Source organism: Pongo pygmaeus, chromosome 5 (genome assembly GCF_028885625.2).
Source record: "Pongo pygmaeus isolate AG05252 chromosome 5, NHGRI_mPonPyg2-v2.0_pri, whole genome shotgun sequence".
Lineage (NCBI taxonomy): Eukaryota > Metazoa > Chordata > Mammalia > Primates > Hominidae > Pongo > Pongo pygmaeus.
The window spans coordinates 39349147-39361975 of record NC_072378.2 but is presented as its reverse complement, the minus strand read 5'-3'; the positions used below and the strand labels follow the sequence as shown (position 1 = coordinate 39361975).

At 41.4% G+C, this 12829-nt stretch overlaps 1 protein-coding gene across 1 annotated transcript in view; it reads right to left on the bottom strand.

Moving 5' to 3' along the window:
• The window catches only part of DNAH8 (dynein axonemal heavy chain 8), a 311999-nt gene that overhangs the window by 36030 nt on the left and 263140 nt on the right, over positions 1-12829 (bottom strand). The window contains exons 86-88 of the mRNA XM_054492591.2: positions 12228-12344; positions 10384-10485; positions 4549-4709 (exon numbers count right to left, since the gene is read on the bottom strand). Coding sequence (XP_054348566.2) covers positions 4549-4709; positions 10384-10485; positions 12228-12344 — 380 coding nt within the window. The remainder of the gene's footprint in view (positions 1-4548; positions 4710-10383; positions 10486-12227; positions 12345-12829) is intronic.

The window sequence follows — 12829 nt, the reverse complement described above, 5'->3', positions numbered from 1 at the left end:
AGAATCACTTGAACCCAGGAGGTGGTTGCAGTGAGCCGAGATCATGCCACAGCACTCCAGCCTGGGCAACAGAGCATGACTCCGTCTCAAAAAAAAAAAAAAAAAAATCACTGGTGATAGGATAACTGGATTGCTATTTTGAAAAAGAATTTCATCCATACTTATACCTAATGGGTAAATTCCTAATGGGTAAAAGAACTAAATGTAAAAAAATGAAACCATACAAGCACTAAAAAAAAAAAATGTAGATGATTTTATACCCTGATGAGGGAAGAACCTTTCTTACTATTACTAAAAATCCAGATGTAACAGCAGCAAGAACAGAATTTATGTAGTCATAAATTTGACTGCATGAAAATAAAACGAAACGACAATAACACTTCTACCTGATCATGGGGGAAAAATCACAAGCAAAGCTAAATAAACTGAGAAAAATATTTGCAAACCACATCCCAAAGGGTTGTTATCCCTAACATATAAATAAGTCCTAAAATTAAATAAAAAGAATAAAAACTCCATTGGAAAGGAATGGACAGACTACACATAAATAGCCCCTAAGTATATGAAAATTTTCTCAATTTCACTCAAAATAAGAGAAGTGAACTAAAACTATGCTGAGATAACATTTCTCACTGTCATATTGGTGAAGGTTCAAATGCCTCACCAGTGCTCTGTTGATGAGATTCTGAAAAAACGGGCACTCTCACAGACTGCAAGTAAAAGTACAAAATAGTATAACCCTATGTAAGGGAATTTGACAATATTCACTAAATCTTGATCTAGCAATCCCACCCATAATAATTTACCCTGAAAATACATCTCTAATAATGTGAGAGGCCACAAGCATAAAGTTATTAATGGAAGAATTATTTGAGATAGCAAAATATTGGAAGCAACCTAAACGCCCATCCATAGGCAAATGATTGAACAAACTATGATCCATATAAACAATGGAGCAGCATGCAGCTGTAAAAAAAATAATAAGGAAGATAATAATGACCTGATATGAAGTGATTTACAGGATACATTGTTAAGTGAAAAAAGCAAGACACAACACAATAGATATAGTTTGGCAACTTTGTATAAGAAACAAAGGGTAATAACAATATGTATTTTTGTATGTACATGCGAAAAGAAACACAGGGAAGATAAATCAGACACTGTGTTTGGTTACTCATAAAAGAAGAGGGAAATGGGTTGAAAGGGTCTGAGACTTCTCTAAGAACAACTTACTATCAAGTTGTAACTTTTGAACCATGTTCATATTTTACATATTCAAAACAATAGCATATGTGGGGGGAAAAAACCCTTAAATGTAATAGAAACAAACAAATAAACATAACTATATATCAATTGATAGCATAACCACACGGAAAAAAAAATCATTAATCCAAGTGACCTTTGAACACAGTACTCTTTATACCTAGTGGAATATATCCTAAGGACAAAAAGAACTGCAAAGAAATCTTGACGTCTACTTAATAGGTTTGTTGCTGGTAGTGGTATTGGCATAGTAATTGCAAGTAAATGAATACATATATTGAAGTTGCTGGGAACCAGAGTTTTTACAGTGGGAGAAAGGAGATATCAATATGGAATGGGGGAAGACAAAGAACAACCCTGAGGTATACAATTGGAATTGGAGTTATTTGTATTAACTCATGATGTTTTAAAAAGTACATGCTTCCTAGCTCTATCCACTAAGAGGGCATACAAACACACGCACAGAGAAATATATGTGATTATATATAGATAAAGCTGTAGATATATAAACATACAGAGATACAAATATAGAAGGAGAAAAAGCAAATGGATCAAAACATGAACAATTGTTGGATCTCGATAGAGCGTATGAATGTTTACTGTATGTGCAACTTTTCTGAGAGTTTGTAATCATTCCAAATAAAAAGTCAAGGAAAAAATTGTTTGTATTTGTCTTTGTCTCCAACCAGTTTTACATTTGAGTTGTACTTCTCTGGACCTTTTCTAGCCCTGGTTCCTCTTTCTTGAGAGCTGGTAAGTGAAACAGCCTGCAGTGAACAAGGCCTAGGTGCACCATCACCCTGGGTGAGGATGAAATGGTTTCATCTTGTTAGGATCCTGTGGATTATCCAGGAACCAGCTCCCGTGACTCCCCAGTCTCTTGTCAAGGACAGAATTAAAGTTCAGAGCCCTCATATGAGAACATTTTCAGTCACAAATTTGCAAATGCATTAAGACTTATCAGTTGTTTCTCTGTCCACTCACGTGAACTTGTGGGATCTTTCTATGGAATCTCCTCATTGATCACATCCTTCACACTCTAGAAGAATTTAGCAGCACTGATTCAGTCAACAAATACTTCCTGAGCCCCAGGCACTGCTATAGCACAAGGGATGCAGCAGTGAAAACACACACAAAAGTTTCAGGTGTAGTGGAACTTATGGTTTAGTGGTGGTTGTTGGACGATAACAAATCAGTAATTAAAGTGTAGAGTATGAGGCTGGGCATGGTGGCTCACACCTGTAATCCCAACACTTTGGGAGGCCGAGGTGGGCGGATCACCTGAGGCTGGGAGTTCGAGACCAGCCTGATCCATATGGAGAAACCCTGTCTCTACTAAAAAATACAAAAATTAGTCAGGCGTGGTGGCGCATGCCTGTAATCCCAGCTACTCGGGAGGCTGAGGCAGGAGAATCGCTTGAACCTGGGAGGCAGAGGTTGTGGTGAGCCAAGATCGTGCCATTGCACTCCAGCCTGGGCAACAAGAGTGAAACTCCGTGTCAAAAAAAAAAGTGTAGAGTATGTCAGTGGGTGATGCAAACTATAGAGAAGAGCAGGCCAGGAGGACAAGGTCTTGGGCAGGGTTTGGGGAGTAGGTTGCAATCTTTAAATAGCACAGCCAGGGAAGGCATCATTGAAAAGGCTACATCTAAGCAAAGACTAGAAGAGGTAAAAGGGTGAGCCACTGTGATATCTAGGAGGAGGGAGGTTCCAGGGAGTGCAAGTGTCCTGTGGCAGCTGCTGTCTGGCCTGAGTAACAGGAGCTCAGTGGGCATGAAGATGGAAGAGGACTGAAAGAACCAGGGTGGGGAGGTAGAGAGCAGTGGCACCATTTGACTTTGTAGGTCCTCTGTATGTAGGTCACTGTCGGTCTTTGACCTTGACTCACAGTGTCACGGGAACCTTGGGAGGATTCTCAGCAGAGGGTTGATGTGGTCTGACTCACATTTTTAAAGTCTCAGCTAAAGCAAAACTACTTTCCTATGCTCCCTCTTTCATAAAATGTAAGAGTTGATTGTCAATCCAATCCCTGAGGAATCCTTTTTATTTCTTCACTTGTTTCCCATCCCCAGATAACTTATGAAAGCCTCCTTAAATAACAGCAACTGTTGCCATTAACGAGCCTTCGTGATTCCATCATGGGGGTGGAACGGAGCATTGGCATTTGTAGGTATTTTTAATCATGTCCGCATCTTTGAAGATGAAAAGCAGCCTGGGCGAGATGAGAGGATATGGAGAAGGTGGAATCAGTGTGGGTGTAAAGAGGCCAAAAGTGCATCTTCATGCAGGGGGCTAGGAGGGTGGTCAGAGGCGGGAAGACAAGGAAATTGGCAGTAAACTGGAACTCCTGGGACATCCGGTAAGGCCAGGGAAATGTCCATGTCCAAACCCAGAGAATTATTAAAATTACAACAGTAGGCCAGGGACTAGTAGAGAGGAATGCCCCACTCTTAGGGCATTCTCAACTTAGAATCTGCCAGAGGAGTCTTGGTTTCTTCCATTTCCTGAAACCATTTTCCTGAATGTTAAACCTTGTGACTTTTCATCAGGGGGCCACAGAGGACATGCGGTCCATTCCAAAGGATTCCGGTTCAGGTGCTTGGGTTTGGTAGGTATCTCTAAAGAGAGAAGGGGTGACATCTCATGCCAAGGGGCTTGGAATTGGGGAGCATTTCTTCTCTAGGTGATGAGTGGAGCAGGGACCTCATGCAAAGCTGAGCCCCTCCACTCTTTCCTCCCCAGGCTGTGCATCTGTGTCGGGTGCTCAAGTGCTCACTGCACTGCACCTACCACAGGCAGTGCATGACAAAAGGATGCAGATGAGCAAGTGAGGGAGAGGGGCCATGAGAGAGAGGACCAGGCAGAAATACGATTCTTCACCCTCCCATCTGTTCTTGCCTGGCTTTTTAGATTCTATTTATGAGCATTATATTCTTAATGAATTTTTGAAGAAAGAGATAAGGAGCTGGCAGACCACTCTCCTGCCGGTGGAGAGCACTGCTACCACTAACACCAACTCATTTTATGACATGACAGAGGAGAAATAATCAATGCATAAATTAGAGCTTAACGTTGTCATAAACACTGGAGCATCAGGATTTAGTAGAGGAGAGCAGGCCAAGAAATGACAAAGTTGTAATTGGGAGACAGGAAGCGACACTATTTTTCACAGTAAAATAAAAAAAGGGGGAAAGGAGAGAGATTAGGAGAGAAAATGAAATGCACCATCTTTGCCAGACTGAGTTACAAATGACCCCTTCAAATTAAAAAATGCCGGGGACTTACGTGATATCAGCATTAGGGTGAAGCCCAAAGACTTCAGGGTTATCTAGGGATGGCAGTGACTGGATGTATTCAAAATACTGGTCTACGGTTTTGCACAAGGGGATTTTATATCCAGTATAAAAGCAGAATGACGGTTCAAACATTTTCTCACTGAACCAGACCTGTATGTGACAGAAAACAAAAGAAATAAAATTGATGAGCATCTAAATGAAAACTGCTACAAGAAAGGAGAGGGGCCACCTTATTTCCATTTTAATAGAGTTTTTAATATTAATTTTGAGAATGCTTTAACAATACTACTGATAGAATAATTAGCACATATAGGGAGAAAAGAGAGAGGCCAGAACACAATTTGACCTGGCCTCCGTTTAACACCGAAGAAGATATTCACCAAGAGTAAGGAAGACAGCAACTCTACAAGCCCATTCTCTGATTGAGTCATTTGACAATCCTCAATTCCATTTTAGGAGTAGGAACATACTGCAAAGTCTGTGAGGCCATACTCCCACACACAAGAGAATATCTGGGCATTTTCATCACCCCACTTCTCCCCGACATGGGGCTCATACCAGGAGGATGTGCTTGTGCGCAGTTTCACTCACACAGCAGTGAGCCCCAGCACACGGCCAGGAGAGCTCCATGCAAACTCTCCCCTCCCACCATGAGGTGAAGAGCTTCCTTTGCTAATCACATCCCTGTCCACATGAAGTAAATGTATTCAGCTGCCTTGCTGTTTGCCTTACGACATCGCTTTCTTATTCCATATGAATTATCTTTAACAAAACAGTGAGAGAACAAATATATGGTTGGTGTGAATAGACTTATTCTCAGAAAGGAAAAAAAAAATGATGCTAAATGCCTATGAGCCAGATTTGAGGCAATGACTTACATCTCACAGCAATTTTCCCAGTGGAGAAGGAAATAATGGGAAGACAGGAAGAGTGGAAATGCAGGCACGACGTCTGAATTACTCGGAGCACTTGACGGGAAAGAGGGGCAGTGCCTTACTCTGGTTGGTCACACGTTCTCTAGTACCTTCCCTCCATCTCCTTCCTCCAGCTCTTTTTAGATCCAGTGATTGCTCTGAAATACCCTGTGTACTGATTCTCTCTCTGTTTTATCCCATTCAACTCCTATGCATGAGCAGGCTGAGTTTAGAACCAGAACAGAATGCAAAGATAAGAGACACACAGTCCTTTCTTTCAAGGAGCTTGTGACCCAGCGGAGGGATGAGCCAATTATTTAATAACCACAATACGAAGTGCACTAAGGCAAGAGTCAGAAGGAAATAAAAATAAGCAAAGTACTAAGGAGGTTTAAAGCAGGAACAAAAAACAGGTGGATGTCAGCTGAGGTCTTCTCAAGGAGGTGATTTTTGGAGATAAGCCTTGAAGGAGAGGATTTTGACAGGAGAACTTGGAATGGGGAGGCCACATAAGCAAAGGTATAGAACTGATGCAAAAATGAGAAGCAGGTTAAGGGAATAATGGAATATAGGGTGGACACAATGTAGTCATAAGAGATAGGACATGAAAAGTGAGGTGAGGTCATATCATGGATGACTGTTGATGTCAGGGCGAGGACTGGTGATTAATTCAAGAAATGGAGAGCAGTTGAAAGTTATTAAGGAGAATAGTGTTATGAGCATGGTCATTACTTAGAAATATTAGATTTTTCACCATGTGGATGACTTAAATTGCAGGAAGACACCCTAAGGGGGCAAAGGCCCTGGGTCCTCAGCACACAGATAACAAATAACCACAATGAATTCTGTGTTGCCAAATGACATGTATGTATAAGAGCAAAATGAAGCTTCTTCCTGTTTTCCCAGCACTTTATACATACACAAATAGCTGAGTTTCACCAAATTTGGAGGCTATTTGGTGGCAAAGTCAAAATATGAAATATGAAATCTACGTGGAGCTATTTTGTGAGCGGTCATCCCCCACGAACACCCAATACAGTTCTGCAATCGGTTTTAGCAGACAGACTCTGTAAGATGCTGAGAACACAGAAAACAAGGTTCAAAGACAAGCCCAAGATTGAACGTCAGAGGGACAGAGGATGCCATGTGCAGACATGAGTTTACAGTGGAGCTGCTTCTCCCATGGGCAACTCTGGATGACATGGTTGGGGTAAAGTGGAGGCAGTGCAGGCAGGTGGCTAGTCAGAAGGCAAGCCTGGGGCTGAGGATGAGATCAAACAGGTGAAGGCAGGGTGTGGGGGCTGTGGGGCTTTTGTGCAGCCTTTCTCAAGAGGGTTGCTGCTGCTAGGTTCATGTGGTAAGCTCATGCCCTTAGGGCCAGAGACCCAAACTCACCTCTGGTTATTGATGACCATCTGAAACAGGTCTAAGCTAGACAGAGAAATGAATGAGGGAAAGCAACAAGACAGGAGGTTGGAGAGGATGTAGGGCAAAGAGAAGATTCAGTAGGATAAGCAAGTGAGGTGGCCAACAGTCAGAGAATTAAAGCCACTGAAGGTTGTGCTACTCTTAGGAAAGTCCTGAGAGAGGGGGAGGGAATGAGCCCACAGAAGCTACTCAGGGGCAAATGAATGGGAAAATTGTAAGATGAACTTTTGACTTCAGGCACTAATTGCTGAGAATGGAGTCCAGAGAAACCAGAATCAGATGATAGAAGGGAGTAACATAACTCAGGTGAGGAGGGAGCTGCTGTTACTTGGAATGGGGAGGCCCCATTCCAAGCCCATGCTTTTAGATCAGGAAGTCTGCACATCCCAGGCCCAGAGGGCAGAGAATCTTGGGTTTCTAGGAGAGGGTTGAGGTCAGCTGACTAGTCCTCTGTGGCCCGAAATGCCAAGTGTCAGGGTACATGGAAGAAGTAGAAGAGGAAGAAAGGCAGGAGAGGGGTCAGAGAGGGGAATCCCCCTGCTTGAGATCTTGAAGGTGGAGCAGGCTGAGAGAGCGACACTTCTTCCTCCCCCTCCCTATGCTCCTGGCTCAGACATATCCCTGGAGGCTCTGGACCAATACAGCAGCTTTCCGTTGTCACTATCTACATGCTGAAGAATTCCAGATCCTTATCTCCATGCCTGAGCTCCACCATGACCTCCGGATCTGTACATCCAGGTGCCTTGTTCACCTTCATTCATGCATTCGTTCTTTTACTCAACAAATATTTACTGAGCACTTATATGTGTTGGGCTCTGTTTCTGGTGCTCAGAGTTTGGCACTGATGTAATAAGACAAAGTCCCTGCACTCATGGCAGTTATGGTCTTAGACAACTTGATTTGGATGTCTAATAGACATCTCAAATGTTGTATGATCAAAACTGAACTCTTAATTTCCAGCCCCAGCCAATAAAACTCATTCCTGCTGCAGTCCTTCCTCTTCTCTGTAAATAGCCCCATTCTGTGTAGAGTGGCTTAAGTCAAAACTAGGGGTGACCCTGACTCCCCTCTTCTTTCACCCATGCACTTGATCCCATCAGCATTCTGCTGGTACTCTTGGTGAATTATATTCTGAAGCTAAACACATCTTAGGCTCCACTGTTCAAACTCCAATTTTGGGTACTTCTACAATTATTCTAACAAAATATACTTATTAAGACATCTTTTTTTTTCTCCTTTGAATCTCAGATACAGAGGTGAGTTTCTCACATTCCTGAGTTTATTATTTTTATGAATCTAGGCCCCTTTTATTTTAATTTTTCCCCATTCTGTCCTGACATCCACTCACTGTCTCCTTTTCCCTCTAAGGGCATGTATTTAAGTGTACTTGATATATGTCTTAGAACATGTATTTATCCTTGTGAGCTACGCATATATTCCTTTATAGATCTCGCTTTATTTTTTTAAAAGTTCTGTACTCAACACTGTTTGTAAGACCTACGCATGATGTTATATAGATCATTGCTTCCAAGTGCTGCATTGTATGCCACCTTAGGCCTCTACAACAGGTAACTTAACTATTTCCCCATGAAGGATGCCTAAGTTGCCTTCAACTTCCCACTACCACCAACAATGCTATGAATAATCTCTTTGGTACATTCTGAGACTTTCTCTGGGACGTATATTCAGGAGGAGGATTCTGGTTCAGAAGGTAGTCGTATCACACACTTGATATGACTATGACTAACAGGTTGCACCCCACAAGGGTGAGCAATAGTATGCCATGGTGCTCACCCACCACATCTTATCTATTCTCTTAGGAGTCTTAGGTTTTTGTAGTGGATGCTATGATGTGCCACTCAATCCTCTTTCAGGAGCAGGTACTCACTCCTCTGCACTGTCTGGAGTGTTGGCTACTGTGGACTCACAGCACTGTCCCTCCCCAGGAACTGCCCTAGCAGGAGGCAGCTGTCTCAGCCAAGGTCATTTCTTGGAGGAGGGCTGGGGAGGAAGCACTTGAATGCAAATCTCCACCTCTGCTTCCAGGAAAACCATCTACGATGCTTGCTTTCAGCTCCACACACAATGTTGCCATGAATATTTTTGTATGTGTCCATTTGTGGACTCTTTCTAGAAATGTTCTGAGATATGTCTACCTGAGATACCTAATTTCAGTAAGTATTACTGGACTGCTTTCCAGGAGGTCTGCGTCCATTTGACCTCCCAGAAGCAGAGCTCCTCCCTCCGCACATCCTCACCAACACTTATTATTTTTCACAGTTCTCCAATGTAGCTTCAAGAAAAACTTGCTAAAACAAGTAAAGGTTAAAAATCCGTTTTCTAGTCAACTCCCAGCTTATCAAAATACTCCCAAAGCTTGTGCTTTGTTGTTGAGGCTTTAATTTTGTCAAGAAAAAAGAATCATTTAAGTAGAGAATTACCGGTATAGGTTCCAATATAAATAATTTAATAACCATAAAAGACATCTGGTTTTTTTCCACTTAGGTGTTGTATATTACTTCCCTAAAATGTAAAACATTTTAAGAAGAGTTTGAGTCTGGTAGGTGTTATTTATTACATTCATCCTTGATGTGAAAGCCACAATTGCTAAGAAACAATTTTCTCTAGAAAATATTTATCAGCATGTTACATGTGGATTTTATTTGGCAGAGAGAAAAAGTGAACACTTCCTCAATTTCCAATTGTCCATCCTAATAGAAGAGATGAGAAAACTCAAATTATGATTAATCCCCCAATCACTTATTTTGGGGCTTGAAATCACCATGAGACTTTCACTCAGAGGAAGAGGCAGAGAAATGATGGCCAGTGTTTTCCTCACAAGTGAGATGCACAGGAATGGGGAAGATGGAGGAGGGGCGGTGGGGGAGAGGCCCTGGGCACAAGCAGTTTCATCCACACGGGAAAGGAGTTATAGACCAATGAGAACTGACAACTGCTCTGCTCTGCACCACAAGTAGATTGTTGGTTGGTTTTTGTTTTTGTTTTTTTTGAGACGGAGTCTCACTCTGTCACCAGGCTGGAGTGCAGTGGTGTAATCCCGATTCACTGCAACCTCCGCCTCCCAGGTTCAAGCGATTCTTCTGCCTCAGCCTCCCAAGTAGCTGGGACTACAGGAACTCACCACCACGCCCGGCTACTTTTTGTATTTTTAGTAGATACGGGGTTTCACCATATTGGCCAGGCTGGTCTAGAACTCCTGACCTCGTGATCCACCCGCCACAGCCTCCCAAAGTGCTGGGATTACAGGCGTAAGCCACCGCGCCTGGCCCAATTGCTGGTTGGTTTGTGTGTGTGTGCGCATGTGTGTGCGTGTGTGTAAGCGCACACGTGCGTTTGTTTCTTGGCTAATTCTTTGCAGCAACTGTGCTGTATGCTTAAGTTCGGCAGACCTATCACAAACCAAAAAACTGGAAAATACAGTGAAATGTATCTCCAAACTTTATTTTCCTAAATTGACTTACTCTGGCAAAGCAATTAAGTAGACGTTTGTCAAAGTCGTCTGTCACTCTGCCTCCATATTGTACTTCTCCGATCATATACCGAACTGTATTCCATGATACACCCTTTATTAAAAGTAAAAAAGGATTATTCATTGTCAACCCAAACACATCATTATAAACATTTCAGGTCTTTCACTAGAGGAAAGGTCTGGAAAAGGAAGCACTCACTAGACTCGCATTTAAAATTATTCATCGTCTTATATTAATAACTCTTTCACTATTACATGGCTGGAACCACTACAGTTTGTTCACCAAGAAAAAATCTACAATACTAAACACTGGTAAGTATATTGCATGTATATTATTTAAAATAGGGAAAAAGACTAATTTTCACTCTGGGGTATAATTACCTATAATACTCATTGTAGTAATGCCAAGCTGTTACAGAGGAGAAAAGTGGTGTTTAGTGAAGAAAGGAGAAAAATCAAGTAATCATTGCTCTAATACGCTTTCTTAGTAATGTATTTTCTGGAATCATTACGAGAACAACAAGAAAATTATTTATCCACAAGATTTTTCCTCAATGCAATCCTCTGCCATCCTCTGCATCTCATTCTGTGTGCTAAAACTACATCAAAATATTTATTAATTTCTGTAGCAATTTTACACTAGCAATATATTGCAGTTTAGCAGTTTCTTTAAACCCTTGATACATTTGAGTTAGGAGAAATAAGGATATTTGCTTTTTGTTTACTTTTTCTTGGTTAAAATTTTATTTTTCAGCTTGGTTGTCTTTCTAAGCAACTATTTTAAGGTAACTATTATTTGTATGTACCAAAACGATAAATGACCACAGAATATGAACACATAGAATATAACTTTTCATCAGACTGCCATATTTTTAATTTCATATCCCTTTGTCACTTCAAGGAAAAATGACGGTTTGGTTCTAGAGTAAACACTCATCATGGCTTACCACCCCAATACGGAAGCTGCAGAATCTCTAATTACCTTGAAGCCCTACTCTGGGGAGGAAGAGGGGGCCAGACTGTAGAGAGTCATATTGAATGAGCTCTTATTAGGTACTGCGTACTGTGCTTTCACAAATACTAACTCATTCGTTCCTCACAGAAACAATGTTCATTTTACAGATGAGGAAACAGGCTTCAAGGCTCATTGACTTGCCAAAGATTATAGAAAAAACAAACTTCCAACCCTTTATATGTGTGAAAGGACAACAGATTTTACGTTCTCAGTTCTGTGACCTTGAGGAAGTCTCTTAGTCTCTCTTGTCTGTTACCTCATCAGGAAAATGGGTAATAAATAAATAAATAATAATGCCTTTTTTATTGATCTCACAGGGTTGTGAAGATAAAAATGAGATTCTGCACACATGAGAACTTTGAAAACTACAAAGTGTCATATGGTGATGAATGACCATTACTAGAAAGTATTGTTATTCATATGCATAAGCTGAGCAGTTAAGAAGTGACTTAAGGTGAGAAAGAACTTTCACATGGGCAGGCAGATACCATCTTCACTTCTGAGGAGGCAGGAGTAGGACCAGTGAGGAGAAGCTTGACCTAAATCACACCTTCTCTTGAAGTGCACTGTGGTCTCTGAGTGTAACACGAGGAAGGCTGCAGTATTTTGCAATACACTGAGTGAGTTAGCTTCTGCGGTATGTGAGTGTTGGGGGCGGGGACAGGCTGCCCCAGCAAGTGCCTGATTAGAGCAACAAGTCCCTTCAAAGGGGGCTCCATGGGGCTCAGCAAATTCACACCTTGTCATAGACTTCAAATGACTGTAGAACCCTGATTTAAGAAGAGCAATAAAAACACGAAAAAAGGCACAATATCACTCACTTTTTTAATATCACATTCATCAAGGTGATTCTGAATAAACTGAACACTGGCTGAAAAGTCAGCGGAATTGAATTCGTAGGGAATATTCCATCCTAAGGGGCCAAATTTTCGTCGCTCCTTAAAAACACCAAAGAAAAGTAAGTATTGCGTGTACCTGATTCCATTTTTATTGCTATCAAAATACAGTAAAATTAAGGCTATGTTATCAAAATAAATTGACATTAGTTTAAAAGAATAGTATATACAATTTTGGATATACATTCATGTCGCTTAACGATGGGGCTACCTTCTGAGAAATGCATCATTAAGCAATTTCCTCATGCGAACATCTTAGAGGGCACTTACACAAACCTAGATGGTATAGCCTATACATACCTAGGCTACATGATGTAGCCTATTGCTCCCAGGCTACAAACCTGTGCAGCATGTTACAGGACTGAATACTGCAGGCAACTGTAACACAATGGTAGGTATTTGTGTATCTAGACACATCTAAACACAGAAAAGGTACAGTAAAAATACATTATACTCTTGCGGGACCACCACCGTATATGCAATCCATGTTGACTGAAACATTATGTGGCATATAGCCATATTAGAAA